Source organism: Macrotis lagotis, chromosome 1, assembly GCF_037893015.1.
Source record: "Macrotis lagotis isolate mMagLag1 chromosome 1, bilby.v1.9.chrom.fasta, whole genome shotgun sequence".
NCBI lineage: Eukaryota > Metazoa > Chordata > Mammalia > Peramelemorphia > Peramelidae > Macrotis > Macrotis lagotis.
The window spans coordinates 841,582,329-841,596,270 of NC_133658.1; the positions used below are offsets into that span (position 1 = coordinate 841,582,329).

A 13,942-nucleotide genomic window follows, 5' to 3' on the forward strand; every position below is an offset into this window, starting at 1 on the left:
ATTGACTTAGAAAACCACAAATTGATATAATCTATATTTTATTGTATTATTTGGTTAAATATTTATCAACTATATTTTAATACAATTCAGACATTGACACAAATATGTACACATACATATATATGCAATAAGTAAAAAGATAAGTATACATGTATGTAATTCATATACATATATATATGCATACATTTATAAATATATAAAAAATTACCCTCCCAAAAAGGAGGTTGAATGACCACTTCTTGGATAAACCATAGTGAATATTCTTTTGAAGTTAATAGAAGATGACCGCTTTTGCTTGAACTTTGACCTGACTCTGAAATTCTGTGATTTTGTGAAGCAGCAACTTCCCTTTTGGAGTTTTCATTGTACTAGAGGGATGGAAGTATATAAGGAGACAATTATGTGTATTTATGTATATATGCATATTTGCTCATATATAATATATATATATAGCATATCACACATATGATGTCTGAAGGAGAACGTGAGCTACTTGGGAACAACAAGGAACATTTGGTATCTGTCTTTATGTCATTTAAAGTCTGACACATAATAGGTGCTCAACTAATGCTTGTTGAATTGAATTGAGAAGAGTTGAGGATGATGCTCTAACAACTTAGGGAATTTACAAATGGCTTCTGATAGCAGATGACAAATGAGTTAACCCTGGAAAGGATACTAGGGATGATTCTAAAAGGATCTATCCTTTATTGAAAGGTTTCTGTTTTGAAAGATTTTTCTTGCCTTTTGTTCATTGAAATTGTTTGGGCTTGGGTCTAGATGCACAGTAGATAGATTGTTGGACCCAGAGTCAAGAAGACTATTGTGTAGATCAAATGAGATAAGATGAAGAGTGCTTTGCAAAAGTTAAATTGCTAAATAATTGCTAGAAATATTGATAATTAAATTATGTTATAATTAAAATTATAACATCCTCTCATTCATAACCTAGCTCCACTACCATTCTTCTACCTTTCCAGATTTCTTAAAATATACCCTACATGTTCTCTTCAAACAAAGAACTCTGATCTTTTTACTTCCTTGAACTAGACAATCCATTTCCAAATTCCTGGCATTTTTACTGGCTGGCCCATATTTGGGATTCTTTCCTACTCCATCTCTTTATCCTGATTTTTCTGTTTTTCAGTCTCATTTAAAATCCTATCTGTTATAGGCATCCTTTCCCAATCCTACTTAATTCTCTGTTAATTATTTCCTATTTATCTTATATATATCGAACATATAGTTAACATTATGTCTTTCCCAATAGCTTGTGAGCTCCTTGACATCAAGGCCTTCCTTTTATCTTTCTTTGTATTCCCAATTATTATTCAAAAAATCCCTGATATATCCCCCTTAAGAATGCTCTCAAGAATCTGAGTTTTCTTTTGTCTCTCTCAATGCTCAGTTCTTAGAAATAGAGATTCAAAAATATCAGGCACTTAATTGTTTAATGCCTAAATTTTTCAGTATAGTCTTACTATCTCCTATGAAGCCTCATTGCTGGGACAGCAACAGATTTTCTTGGAATCTACTGGACCTCATTACAAGATCATTTGCTTGCAGTGTGTGATACCTGTTCAATTCCTCAATAAGACACTGTCTCCTCAGTATCTTCACATACAGACTGAATAATCAACATTCCTTTCCCCCATAGATCTATTGACAAGCATGCTAAGCAACTTATTTACAAAGACACTGAATTATCCTTCTATCAACTGGCTGTTTTTTTCCACATCCAATGACTGGAAAATTATATCCCATTGATTTATTTATAAAATAATATATCGGGGGCAGCTAGGTGGCACAATGGATAAAGCACCGGCCTTGGAGTCAGGAGTACCCAGATTCAAATCCAGTCTCAGACACTTAATAATTACCTAGCTGTGTGGCCTTGGGCAAGCCACTTAACCATGTTTTCCTTGCAAAAACCTAAAAAAAATAATAATAAATTAATTTATGACTCTGAGAGTACTTGGAAACCCCTAAAGAATTACTCTACTCCAGAATGAAGGAAGAGGAAGGGGAAGTTGCTCACCTGTTGTTAATACTATTACTTTTCTTCTCCAAATTTACCTTCGGTGTTGTGATGGAGTTTCGGGGCAATGCCATATCAGAAATGTAGCCATACTGTCTCTGCAAATTCAGCTTAGGACAAAATCTACCCTTAGCACATTCTCCCTTTCATAACCCAGAGTTCACCCACATATCAGTTTCTACATAGGCTGCAAAATAAGTATAAAATGGGCCAAAGCAAATCAGCCCATTCATCAATACCTGAAATAGCTCTTTCTTCTTAAATACATCCTCATTAAGTCAGATCAGTGGCTTGGAATGTCTAATCCAATTAGGTGGTCATAATTCCAAAACTTCTCAAATCTCAACAGTACCAATCAGACAGACCTCATTAATTTAACATACAGTTATGGAATACATACTTTTTTAAAGATTTTATTAGGACCTTTGGATCCAGAGAGGTGAAAATTGTTCTGGATCTCAGAACAGGAATTACCTGATAATTATGGAAAGATGGCAGAAAAGAACTTTAGAAAGATAAAATGAAAACAGAATTAAATTTCTGAAGACAAACTCTTTCATTCACAAACTCTTCCTGGCTCATAGGAAATACTTCCTTGTTCTCTCTCAAAGCATTTTTATCCTTTTTTCAAAATACTATTATTTTTCCTCTGAAGGGAGAGCAAAATGAGATCTAAATCAAGTTTCTGGGTGATCTAATGGAGAAGATTTTACACCCAAGTCGGTTCTTTGAATGTCAAAGTCCATAGTATGTGGTATGATGAATTCTCGGTTCCTTGGATGCTGCTGTTTACCCCATTTGTCAAAATGTCTGGGGAAATAATTGCCACTGAATTTAATTCTGCTGCTTGAGATCACCAGAATCATATTCTAGGAATGATGGTTGATAGCTCCATAGAAACATATTTAGAATACTTAGCTTCAATAGAACTTGTAACAAGTACACCTTGTCTATATTCATTTTACAGAACAATAAACTAAGGCCAATAAAGGAAGTGATTTTCCAAATGTCATATCAATAAAAACAAAATATTTTAGAAACCTTTTTAACCTACTCCTTTCTCTTCTAGTCTTCTTATATCTTACTTCCCTCTATAGTCTCTGTGATCCCATGAACATGGGATTCCTTACAGCTCTTCACATGAAACATTTAGTTTTTTGATTGTCTGCATTTTTACTAGATGTTTTCCATGACTGAAACTTTATGTCCTCATTTCCTGCCTCTGAGCTTCCTTTAATTCTCATCTAAATTCTACCTTCAGCAAGAAAATGTTCTCTTCTCTAATTCAAGTGCCTCGCTTCTGAAATTATCTCCAATTTAATAATCATTAAATTGTTACATTTTCTATATGTACATATATGTCACACATATACACATGAACAATATATACATACATATATATATATATATATATATCTTGTTGCACACATACATTTTTATGCTGTCTACCCATTAGTTATGAGTACTTTGAGATGAGGGACTGTTTTTGATTTTCATTGTATAACCAGTGTTTAGTACAATGTCTAGCATATAATAATTGCTTCTTAATGCTCATTGGCTTGACAAAATCATAAATCTCAGAGCTAGAATGGATCTTATTTTTATTTCAAATTGCACTGAAAAGGAATCCCCTTTACAATTTTCCCATAATTTTGCTGTTCTCTCCAGCTATTTGAAAAAGCTCCAGTGAAGGGAAACATGGTGTTTCTTAACATATCACATCCATATTTTGGATATATTTAATTTTTAAGGATTTTTTTCTTACATCAAGAATAAAATGTGTCACTGCGAAATATCCATACTTTTTTTTAGGTTTTGCAAGACAGTAGGGTTAAATGGCTTGCCCAAGGCCAAATTTGAATTCAGGTACTTCTGATTCCAAGGATGATTCTCTATCCACTGGGCCACTAGCCTCCCCGAAACATCTATACCTTTCCTCTAGTTATAGAGAAAAATATAGCAAGTATAATTTCTTTTGTATATAAAAAAACCATTCAAGTAGTTAGAAACAGTGATGAAATTTATGGTAAATCTTCTTTTCCTTAGGCTTAATATTCCCAGTTCTTTTGGTTGCTGCTTTTATATCATAGGGCCATTGTGCTTGTTCTCTTATGGATACTACCCAGAGCAGTGTCCCGATTTCAAGCCATTACTTGTTTTGGCCTAAATAATGCTTTTTCCACTACACTCTGTTGCCTTTTCATTCTAGTTTTTCTTAGCCAATGATCCAGAAGATGTATTTCTCTATCAATGATAAATTGGAACCCATCCTCAAAATCTTACTGTAAAATTTCCTTCTTTACAAAAAAAAAAAACCTAACTTAGAAATCTGCCTCTACCTCTTTTTCCTTTATACCCTTCTTCTCACAGCTGGCTCAGTCTTCCCTAGTTTCATTATCTGCTCAGCATGAGTTCTCTCTTCTAACCAACCGAAGCTAAAAGAATAGTAACAATAATCACACCTAGCACATATATAGTGCATTAAAATTTGTAAAACACTTCACAAACTTAACTTATTTGAGCTTCACGGCAACCTTGTGAAACACATTCTACAGTTATCATTTTCATTCTATAGTTGAAGAAACAGGTTTAGAGAAATTTTTAAAATTTATCTATGATAATACAACTAGTCAGGGTCAGAAGCAGGGCTCTCTACAATAAGGCTAAAGAGACTAGAAGAATTGTTGAAGTGAACTAAATATTTTACCATTTGTGGTGTAGTTTGACAGGAGAACCACAGAATTATCTTCCTTCTTGTAAAATTACAGATCTCAACAGTTGGTAAGGTCTTCTGAGAATTTTTCAGTCTTTACTGAAATGCTGGGCCTAAACATTAGAGTTACTCAGTTCCTGCCCTGGGGAAAGAGTAGGTCTATTTAATGTCTTGGGCACCAGAGATAATTATCACAGCATTCCAGAATTACTAATTACAAGGAAACTTGGCAGTGATCCAGTAGAACCAAGAGTCAAAAAGAATTCCCTCTAAATTATTTACCACAAATGACCTTTGCCTAGAATCTTCTCAAGAAGGAGAACTTAGAACTTCTCAAAGGGGTTCATTTCTCTTTTAGATAACCTTCTTAGGAAGTTTTTGGATTGTCTGATTTTGCCTCTTTTCAATTTCTGGTCATTATTCCTGTTTCTAGCCTCTGATACCAAATAGAACAAACCTAAACTTTCCTCCATATGAATGTCCTTTTCTTACTTACAGGCAGTTTCCTTGTCCCTTCCTCTTCCTAAGTCTTTTCTCATCTTCAGGGTAATTGTTCCTTCAAACTATTCTTTATATGACACAAACTCAAGGCTATTCACCATTCTGGGCACTATCTTCTGGATATTCTCCACCTGGTTTACAGAATTTTTATAGAAAAGAAGAGGGGTTAAAAATAATAGAGGATACCAATCCTCTGCTTTGGAAGGACTGGCATTTTTTCTTAACTCAAATTCCAAGGTCCCAGTTGATCTCCATAGTTGCTTTTATATATCTGGTCTCATCCACTAAATACAACAGATAGGCTCTAAATTGAATGTCACTAGATAAAGATGTGTATCTGCTAAAAGTAGACTTTCACCAAATTTCATTATGTGTGCATATATATATTTCAAATGTACAAGAATAAAAAAATTCACTCATCTGTGATCTGATAGACTCTAAATTGAATGTCACTAGATAAAAGATGTGTATCAGTATGGGGTGATCAGTGTTCATGGAGAACAAAGGAGAAAAAATATCACTATAAATAGCTTTCCTGTGTTGGAAATGTGATTCCTATGAAAGGGATGAATGTGATTTGTGAAATGCAGACAAAAGAACCATTTATACCAGTGAGTAAAATTAAGTATTTTGAACTTCCTTTAGAGAATGTGCCATCAATAGAAGTGATTTTTTAGTTTTAAACTATTTTTAGAATGAAAAACTTCCATATTTATGAAAACACAAAATATTTGTTGTCGCTCTGTCATTCAGACACATCCAACTCTTCATAAATTCCATGTACTATAACACACCAGACCCTTCAATCCTCTACTATTTCCTGAAATCTTCTCATATTGAAGTCTGTTGCTTCCATGATATCATCCACTTCATCCTCTGATATTCTCTTCTGCTTTTGGCTTCAATCTTTCCCAATATCTGGGTTTTTCCATTGAGTTCTGTTTTCTCAAATGGGGTCAAAGTATATAAACTTCACTTTCAGTATTGGCCCTTTCAAAAAATAGCTGATTCAATCTCTTTGATTATTGACTTATTTGTTCTTCTTAATTCCCAAGGGATTCTTAGATGTTTTCTAATGCATCACAATTCATTACTTTTGTGCTGCTCAGCATTCCTTAAAGTCTAGTTATCACAGTCATAAAAGACTATTGGGGGAAAAAACAACACATTATTTTGATGCTATAGACCCTTGTAAGCAAGGTGATGTCTCTTTTAGTGTGCTGTCCAGATTTGGAACAACTTTCGTTTGAAAGAGTAAGCATCTCTTAATTTCTTGATTAAAAGCACCATCTCAAATTATCTTTGAGCCTAAGAAAATAAAATCTGATATGGTTTCCATTTTTTTTCTCCCTCTATTTGCCAGGAAATGATAGGTACAATTGCCATGATATTAGAGGGATTGTTATGTTAAATTTCAAGTCTGATTTTATAACTCTACTTTTTTCCCTTCAGCATGAGACTTCTTAATCATTAATTTTTTGCCATCAGAGTGGTTTTGTCTGCATAACCGAGATTGTTGCTGGTTCTCCTTGGCAACTTCAATTTTATCTTTTGATTTGTCTAGCCGGCATTAGATCTGCCCCAATCACAAAGATTACAGAAATTCTCTCTCCTTAAGTCCTTTAAGAAAAGTTTTACTGATGGGTTTAACACAGTATCTGGCACATACTAGGTGCTTAATTAATGTTTGTTGATTAGTTGTTTCATTGATTTTAAAACCATCCATGTTCCCTCATTTCTTATAGCATAACCTATTTCACAACTTATTCAATCATTCCTCAGTGGTCAATACCTTGGTTTCCATTTTTGTTGCTGTTTTTTGCCACCACAAAAAGAACTCATATTCTTATCTTTAAATTCCCTTTTGTCTTTCTTTTATCTTTTTTGAGTATAAACCAGAGCATATATTATTGGTAGCTTTTTTCTTTATAATTTCAAGTGACTTTATAGACTGAATGCAACTAATCACAGGTCTAATGTTTTCCCATGGTTTCTTAAATATACGCTACTTTTTTTTTGGTGTTTTCACCACTCTGGTTTGTATAAAGTAAAACCTCACATTTCTGTTAATTTTTACTTCTCTACCATAAGTAGCAAGTTTGAGTAAAAATGTTTTCATATAACCATAGCCTAGGTTTCTTCTTTTAAGAGTTGTCTTTCCATATTCTCAGATCACTTATCATTTGGGTATTATCTTTTCTTATACATTTGAATTATATTATATATATATATATGTGTGTGTGTGTGTGTGTGTGTGTGTGTGTGTGTGTGTGTGTATACACATACACACACACACACACACACACACACACACACACACACCTATATATCAACCTATTCTCCCAAGGTTATTATTTCCCTCTAAATCTTAGCTATATTAGATATTTTGGGGCAATACATTTTTTCATTTTATGTAATCAAAGTTGTTAATTTTATATTCTGTTATTATTTCTGTCCTTTATTTAGTCATGACCTTTTCTCCTATCCATTCTACAATGACTACGTGACTTTTTTCACATTTCTCTAATTTCTTTGTGATACTAGATCATGTACCCATTTGCAATATTTCTGTAGAAGGTATGAGGTGGTTGTCTAAGTTTAAGTTATTCCATTCTGCTATACACCTAATAGTAGAATTAAATTATTGTTCTTCTAAAACATCCAGGATAATATTTCATTCTGTTGTTTATAGATGTTTTATTTAATTAAAAATTTTTAACTTGTGTTGTAAATTCTTCCATACAAAGGAACAGAATACATGCAGGATAAAGATAGGTGTATATAAAATTCAAAAATTCCAAGGGAAGAGGGAAAAAATTAGGACATGTACCAAAAAAATCTGATTCTTGAGAAATATTCAGGACTGAACCAGATCTTTATGGGCTTAGAAATTCAGCATCATCCAAGGGGCAACCCTATATAATTATCATGCCAAAATGGAAATAAATTTATAGGTAATAGGTAGACTTATAAAAGGTATATGTTGGATTTTTCTTTTGCTGTTTTGTTAATTTATAAAATATGATAGGGTATTGTTTTTCCATATTTGTTGGATTATGAAAAAATAATTCCATTTTTCCTTGCAACAGAATGGGATTTTTGGAGATTTGATCTCTATATATACATAAAAACTCTCTCTCTCTCTCTCTCTCTCTCTCTCTCTCTCTCTCTCTCTCTCCATATATATATATATATATATATATATATATGTATATGTACACACACACACACACACACACACACACACATACAGATATACATGCCTAGGTGGTACAGTAGATAGAGCACTGGTCTTGGATTCAGGAGGACAGACATTCAAATCCAGCCTCAGACACTTGTCACTAGCTATCTGACCTTGGGCAAGTCACTTAATTCTATTTGCTTCACATCCAGGACCATCTCCAATCATCCTAATTCATAACTGGCCACTGGACTCAGATGGCTCTGGAGGAGAAAGTAAGACTTGTTACTTAGCACAGCACCCTCATCACTTAAATCTAATTCACATGCTTGTCCTGGTATCTCCTCCCTGATGTCATAGTCTTCTTTCAAAATGAAGGACAAAACCATTTATTTATGCTTAAATATACATTTATATATTTATTTACATTTACATTTATTCCATTCTATTATACACCTAATGGTAGAATTAAATTATTTATATATATATATTTACATATTTTCTCAGCTTTGAATTTGTTGTAAATGTGACATGTAGAGAAATACTAACAAAAGAAATAGAAATCCTTGGCTATATGATTCTGATAGCTCCTATTTTAATCTCTTGGATAATTTCACACTTTTTTATTTCTATCATTAATTCACCTTCCTCTGGAAAAGGAGATGGTGAATTCCCTGTCGGATCTGCCTGGTTTTCACAGTATAGATAATAGGATTCATCACAGGTGGTGATAGCAAATAAACATTGGCCATAACCACATGGACCAGAGGAGGAGCATGCCGGGCAAACCGATGGGCCATGGATATTCCCACCATAGGTACATAAAGGACGAGTACAGCCAAGATATGGGATAAGCAATTGTTGAGAGCTTTAAATCGTTCAGCCTGGGATGCAGTGCCAAGGACACTGTGCAGGATTAACCCATAAGAGACCAGAATGAGGAGGGGGTCAAGCACAATGATGAGCAAGACCAGTCCAAAACCATACCAGCTGTTGATTCGTGTGTCAGCACAAACCAGGCGGATCATGTCTTGGTGGAGGCAGTAGGAATGAGAGAGGTGATGGGAGTGACAAAAAGGCAAGCGTTTAAGCAGGAAAAGTGAGGGCAGCACTGCCAAAACACATCTAATGATGATGGCTATGCCAATCCTGCCAATGACACTCTCTGTAAGAATAGAGGCATAGTGGAGTGGGCGGCAGATAGCAACAAAGCGGTCATAAGCCATGGCCAATAGCACTGAAGATTCCATGAAAGAGAAGGTATGAATGAAGAAGACTTGAGCAAAGCAGGCCTCAAAGCTGATTTCTTGGATATTGAACCACAGTACTTGCATTACTGTGGGAAGTGTGGTGAGGGTGAGGCCTAGGTCAGTCAATGCCAGCATGGAGAGGAACAGGTACATGGGCTGGTGGAGTGAGGATTCTGTCCAAATGACAGCCAGTATGGTAGTATTGCCCATAATGGACATTGTATATAAACAGCAGAAGGGGATGGAGATCCAAATATGCATGGTCTCAAAACCCGGGATGCCCATAAGAATGAAGTAGAATGGAAATTCAGTGGTGTTTGTAGCATTTGACATAACTGGAAAATACATCTGTAATAAAATACTTTCAATTTACTTATACTAGAAATTAGGCTTTTCATAGTGTTTTACTTTTTATAAAATAAGGAACTTTAGGCAAAAAATTACTTTAGGATTTTGCTAAGAATTCAATAACCATCCAATATTGGAATATCTGAATGATTTGACATAAAAAAATCCCCACAGAAGTGATTAGAGCTGATACCTTTATATAGGAATAAGAGTATGTTCTATACTATTGATCTTTATTAAGCATATGTAATCTGAAATTTTTTGAGAAATTCCTATCACAATCATACTAAAAGAAGTACCAATTCCAAATCCAGATACTCTTCAGAAAATTTGTACTAGAAAAAAAGACATGATAGAAAGAAACCTCATGGTGGCACACACCAAAAGAGCATACACAGCCCTTCAAATTCTATTACAAACCCAGTTATAATAATTCCAAAAAACCTATATCAGTCAAGCAGGCCACAATAATCAAACTACAATAACAGGCAACTGGTCTTACCAGCTTTCGGTACAAATGATATGGCAACTTTTCATCCCTATTCTAATCAGTTCACTCTAGTGTAGTTCATCTATCTCTTGACCCATTCTACTGTGTTCTTTGAAATACTGGCTTTCTTTTCAACTAACTATAACCTTGATATAGATGACGAACATTTCTTCCACTTCCTCATTTTATTATTCTTTGGGTTTTGGGGGGTATTTTTTAGGTTTTTGCAAAGCAATGGTATTAACCAAGGCCACACAGCTAGGTAATTATTAAGTGTCTGAGGCTGGATTTGAACTCAGGTACGCCTGACTCCAGGGCTGGTGCTGTATCTACTGTGCCACCTAGCCACCTCCACTTCCTCATTTTAAAATAACTATAATTCTTCCTTAAAAATACTCCTTGTTACTAGAAAGTGGATTTCATTTAGGTAAGGAGCTACTCTTTGTTTCTCACTGCTGCTTTCAGATGATTTTCCTTCCAGTACATCACAGTCAATTTTCCTCTTTTGAGATCAGGTGCTCCATTAATACTATCTTCTCCCTGTATTTATTATTATCATCTAATAGTCAGTCAGAGACTTTAATATCTAGTTCAGTTTTCTTCTCTATCCTACACCCATCCCCATAATCCTCAACAAATTTGCTATTCAGATTGGCAGCATTCATACTATCCTAACTACACAGTTCTTCAATGTTTCCAAATCTTTGTCCATGCCACTTTGAAGACACATCAGCATGGTCACAAGTTAAATTCCACTGTGTCATGAAAATGTATCCTTTCTGATCAACTATGATAGATTCAGCTCTTCTCAGTAAAACAGTGATCAAAGACAATTCTAAAAGACTTATGATAGAAAATGTCATCTATATCTAGAGAAAAATTTATGGAGTCTGAATGCAAATGAAAGCATACTATTTTCAATTTATTTTTTATGTTCTAATTTTTTGTTCTAATTCTTCTTTCAAAGGATGACTAATATGGAATATGTTTAACATGATTGTGCATGTATGGACTATATCATATGGCTTGCTATCTTTGGGAGGATGGAGTGAAGGAGAAATTTTACCAAAATGAATGTTGAAAATTACCTCTTTGTGTAATTGGTAAAAATAAACAAAATTATCGAAAGAAAGAAAGAAAGAAAGAAAGAAAGAAAGAAAGAAAGAAAGAAAGAAAATGAATACACAAATTATAAAAAACCTTTCTCAATGAAAAACTTCTCATTTTTCTGTTCTGTTCTTTCATTGAAATGCCAATAATAGATGACATAAAAGTATAGCAACTACTCCAGCATCTCTGCCAAGAAAATCCTAAAAAGGGGTCACAAAGAGTTGGCCAGGACTGAAAAATGACTATACCACAATTCTAGAGTCACTGACCCCTGACCATTCCTAGTGTAAAAAACCTATATATTGAGTAAATTCTTTTATCTGATTAATCCATTGTAGTTCTCATATTTCTCTGAGTGTCACTACATAAAGGCATCAAACAACACAAATTCAGTGTATTGAAAACAAATGAGTCTTTTTTCCTTTTCAGAAATCTTCCGATTCTATCATTTTTCCTGCACTGTTTCCCAAAGCAAATGTTTCAAATCTGTTCTCTACTACCTTAATCCCAATTGTTTCTTAACTCATAACTTTCCCACTGCCAAGAGAAAACTGTCATGAGTTCTCCAACCTTCCCTCTTCTCTTCCTATCCTCATGGATCCACCATGATCCAAGACAACTCCAACATACAAAAGAGTTATCAATCTCCTTAGAGAGAACTGATGAACTCTGATTCAAATTGGAGCATATTCTTTCCACTTTCTGTATTTTTCCTTGGGATTTTTGTTTTTTCCAGTATGGCTAATATAGCAGTATACTTTGTATAATATCACATGTATAATTAATATATTGCTTGCCTTCTCAAAGGAATGGAGGAGAGAGATGAAAGGGAGGGAAGGAGAGTTTTTTTTTAATGAATGTTAAGAAAATTTAAAGTAATTGGAAAATATTTAACAAAAATTTAAAGAGTTAAAAATTCAGTATTAATAATCACTTTTTCTTCTTTCAAGTATAATCCCTCTTAATATAGTTAGAATAATAACATTATAGATATAGAGTTGAAGGGAATTGCATAGCCCTTCTAGTCAAACATTCTTTCTACAGAGGTGCATAGAGTTTACATAACTTGTTCAACATTATACAATAGTGTCAGAATCAAGATTTAAACAAAGGTGTTCAAACTCCAAAGCTAGTGCTCTTTCTGCTGTAATAGATGTGATCTGTACCTATATCATGTCGAAGAAATGACTGTGGCACATAAAAAAGTCTTTATTCCAAGCTAAATATCTTCACTCCTATTATTTCTTGTGAGACATAATTTTAAAATCTTTCACCATCCTAGTCAAATTACTATGGTGACTCTCTGGATTAGCAATGTAATTTTAAAACTATGGTACCCAGAACATAATAACCCAGAACATAATGCAATATTCTAGATATGATCTGACCAGGGAAGTATATAGCAGAACTCTCACCTCTATGTCCTCTTTTCATTGTGCAGCCTAAAATCTAATTAACCTTTGAAGCTACCATATAATACTTTCTTCAATCATTTTGAACCTTTAATCTATTAAAGGTTTTTGTAGTCTAGTAAGGCCCCTTGGCTTTTTTCAAGGGAAATGTTATCTAATTATGCTTCCCTCATATTATATTTGTGAAATTGCTGTTTCAGGTATTAGTGATAAAGATGTAAGCATAACACACATTATATTTCACCGCTTTCCATTCTCCTAGCATAGTGAAATATTTTTGGATCCTGATTCTATCATGGAAAATGTGCTCAAACTTCTATTTTAGTTGATTTTCCTGATCTATAAAATGAAGATAAAGTTTTTCCTCACCTAGTGTGAGAATCAAATGAGATGATATTTGTAAAATGCTCAGCACAGTGCCCAAGATATATATATATATAAATGCTCATTCACTTCCTTTCCCTTTCTTCTTCCTCCTTTCTATCATCCAAGGTCTCTTAAAACTTCATTCTAGATAAATCCCTTCCCCCTAACACACATACTGCATTTTTATATCTCTACATCTTCACTCAGGGTGTGCATTAGAGAATGAGCTTTCATTCCAGTTCTACCCCTACAGCTATTGACATACCCTTTAAAGCTCAGTTCAAACATAATCTCTTAGAGGAAGTCTTCCTTGATTCACCTTACCAAGTATATTAAAGTGAGAATTTCTTCCAAGGATGGATTGGAAACTAGCTAGACATGGAGGTTGACAAATTCTTTGATTTTTTTTAAATTTGTGAGATGTCAGAAATGGGTTCTGATCTTAACTATTTCATTTTAACAGTTATCTACCATATTTGTTATGAAATATTGTACATAATGATTATCTGTGATTTTTACTTATTCCCCTACTA

General features: G+C 34.0%; 1 protein-coding gene across 1 annotated transcript; it reads right to left on the reverse strand.

The window, feature by feature from the left end:
• Nucleotides 1–9,068: 9,068 nt before the first annotated feature.
• On the reverse strand, nt 9,069–10,016 carry LOC141490017 (olfactory receptor 51Q1-like). The gene has a single exon (XM_074190310.1). The coding sequence runs from the start codon at nt 10,014–10,016 to the stop codon at nt 9,069–9,071; it is 948 nt and encodes a 315-aa protein (XP_074046411.1).
• Between the last annotated feature and the right edge of the window lie 3,926 nt (nt 10,017–13,942).

Excerpts from the sequence above, each read along its gene's own strand:
- LOC141490017 (XM_074190310.1), bottom strand. The coding sequence starts at position 10,016 with ATGTCAAATGCTACAAACACCACTGAATTTCCATTCTACTTCATTCTT.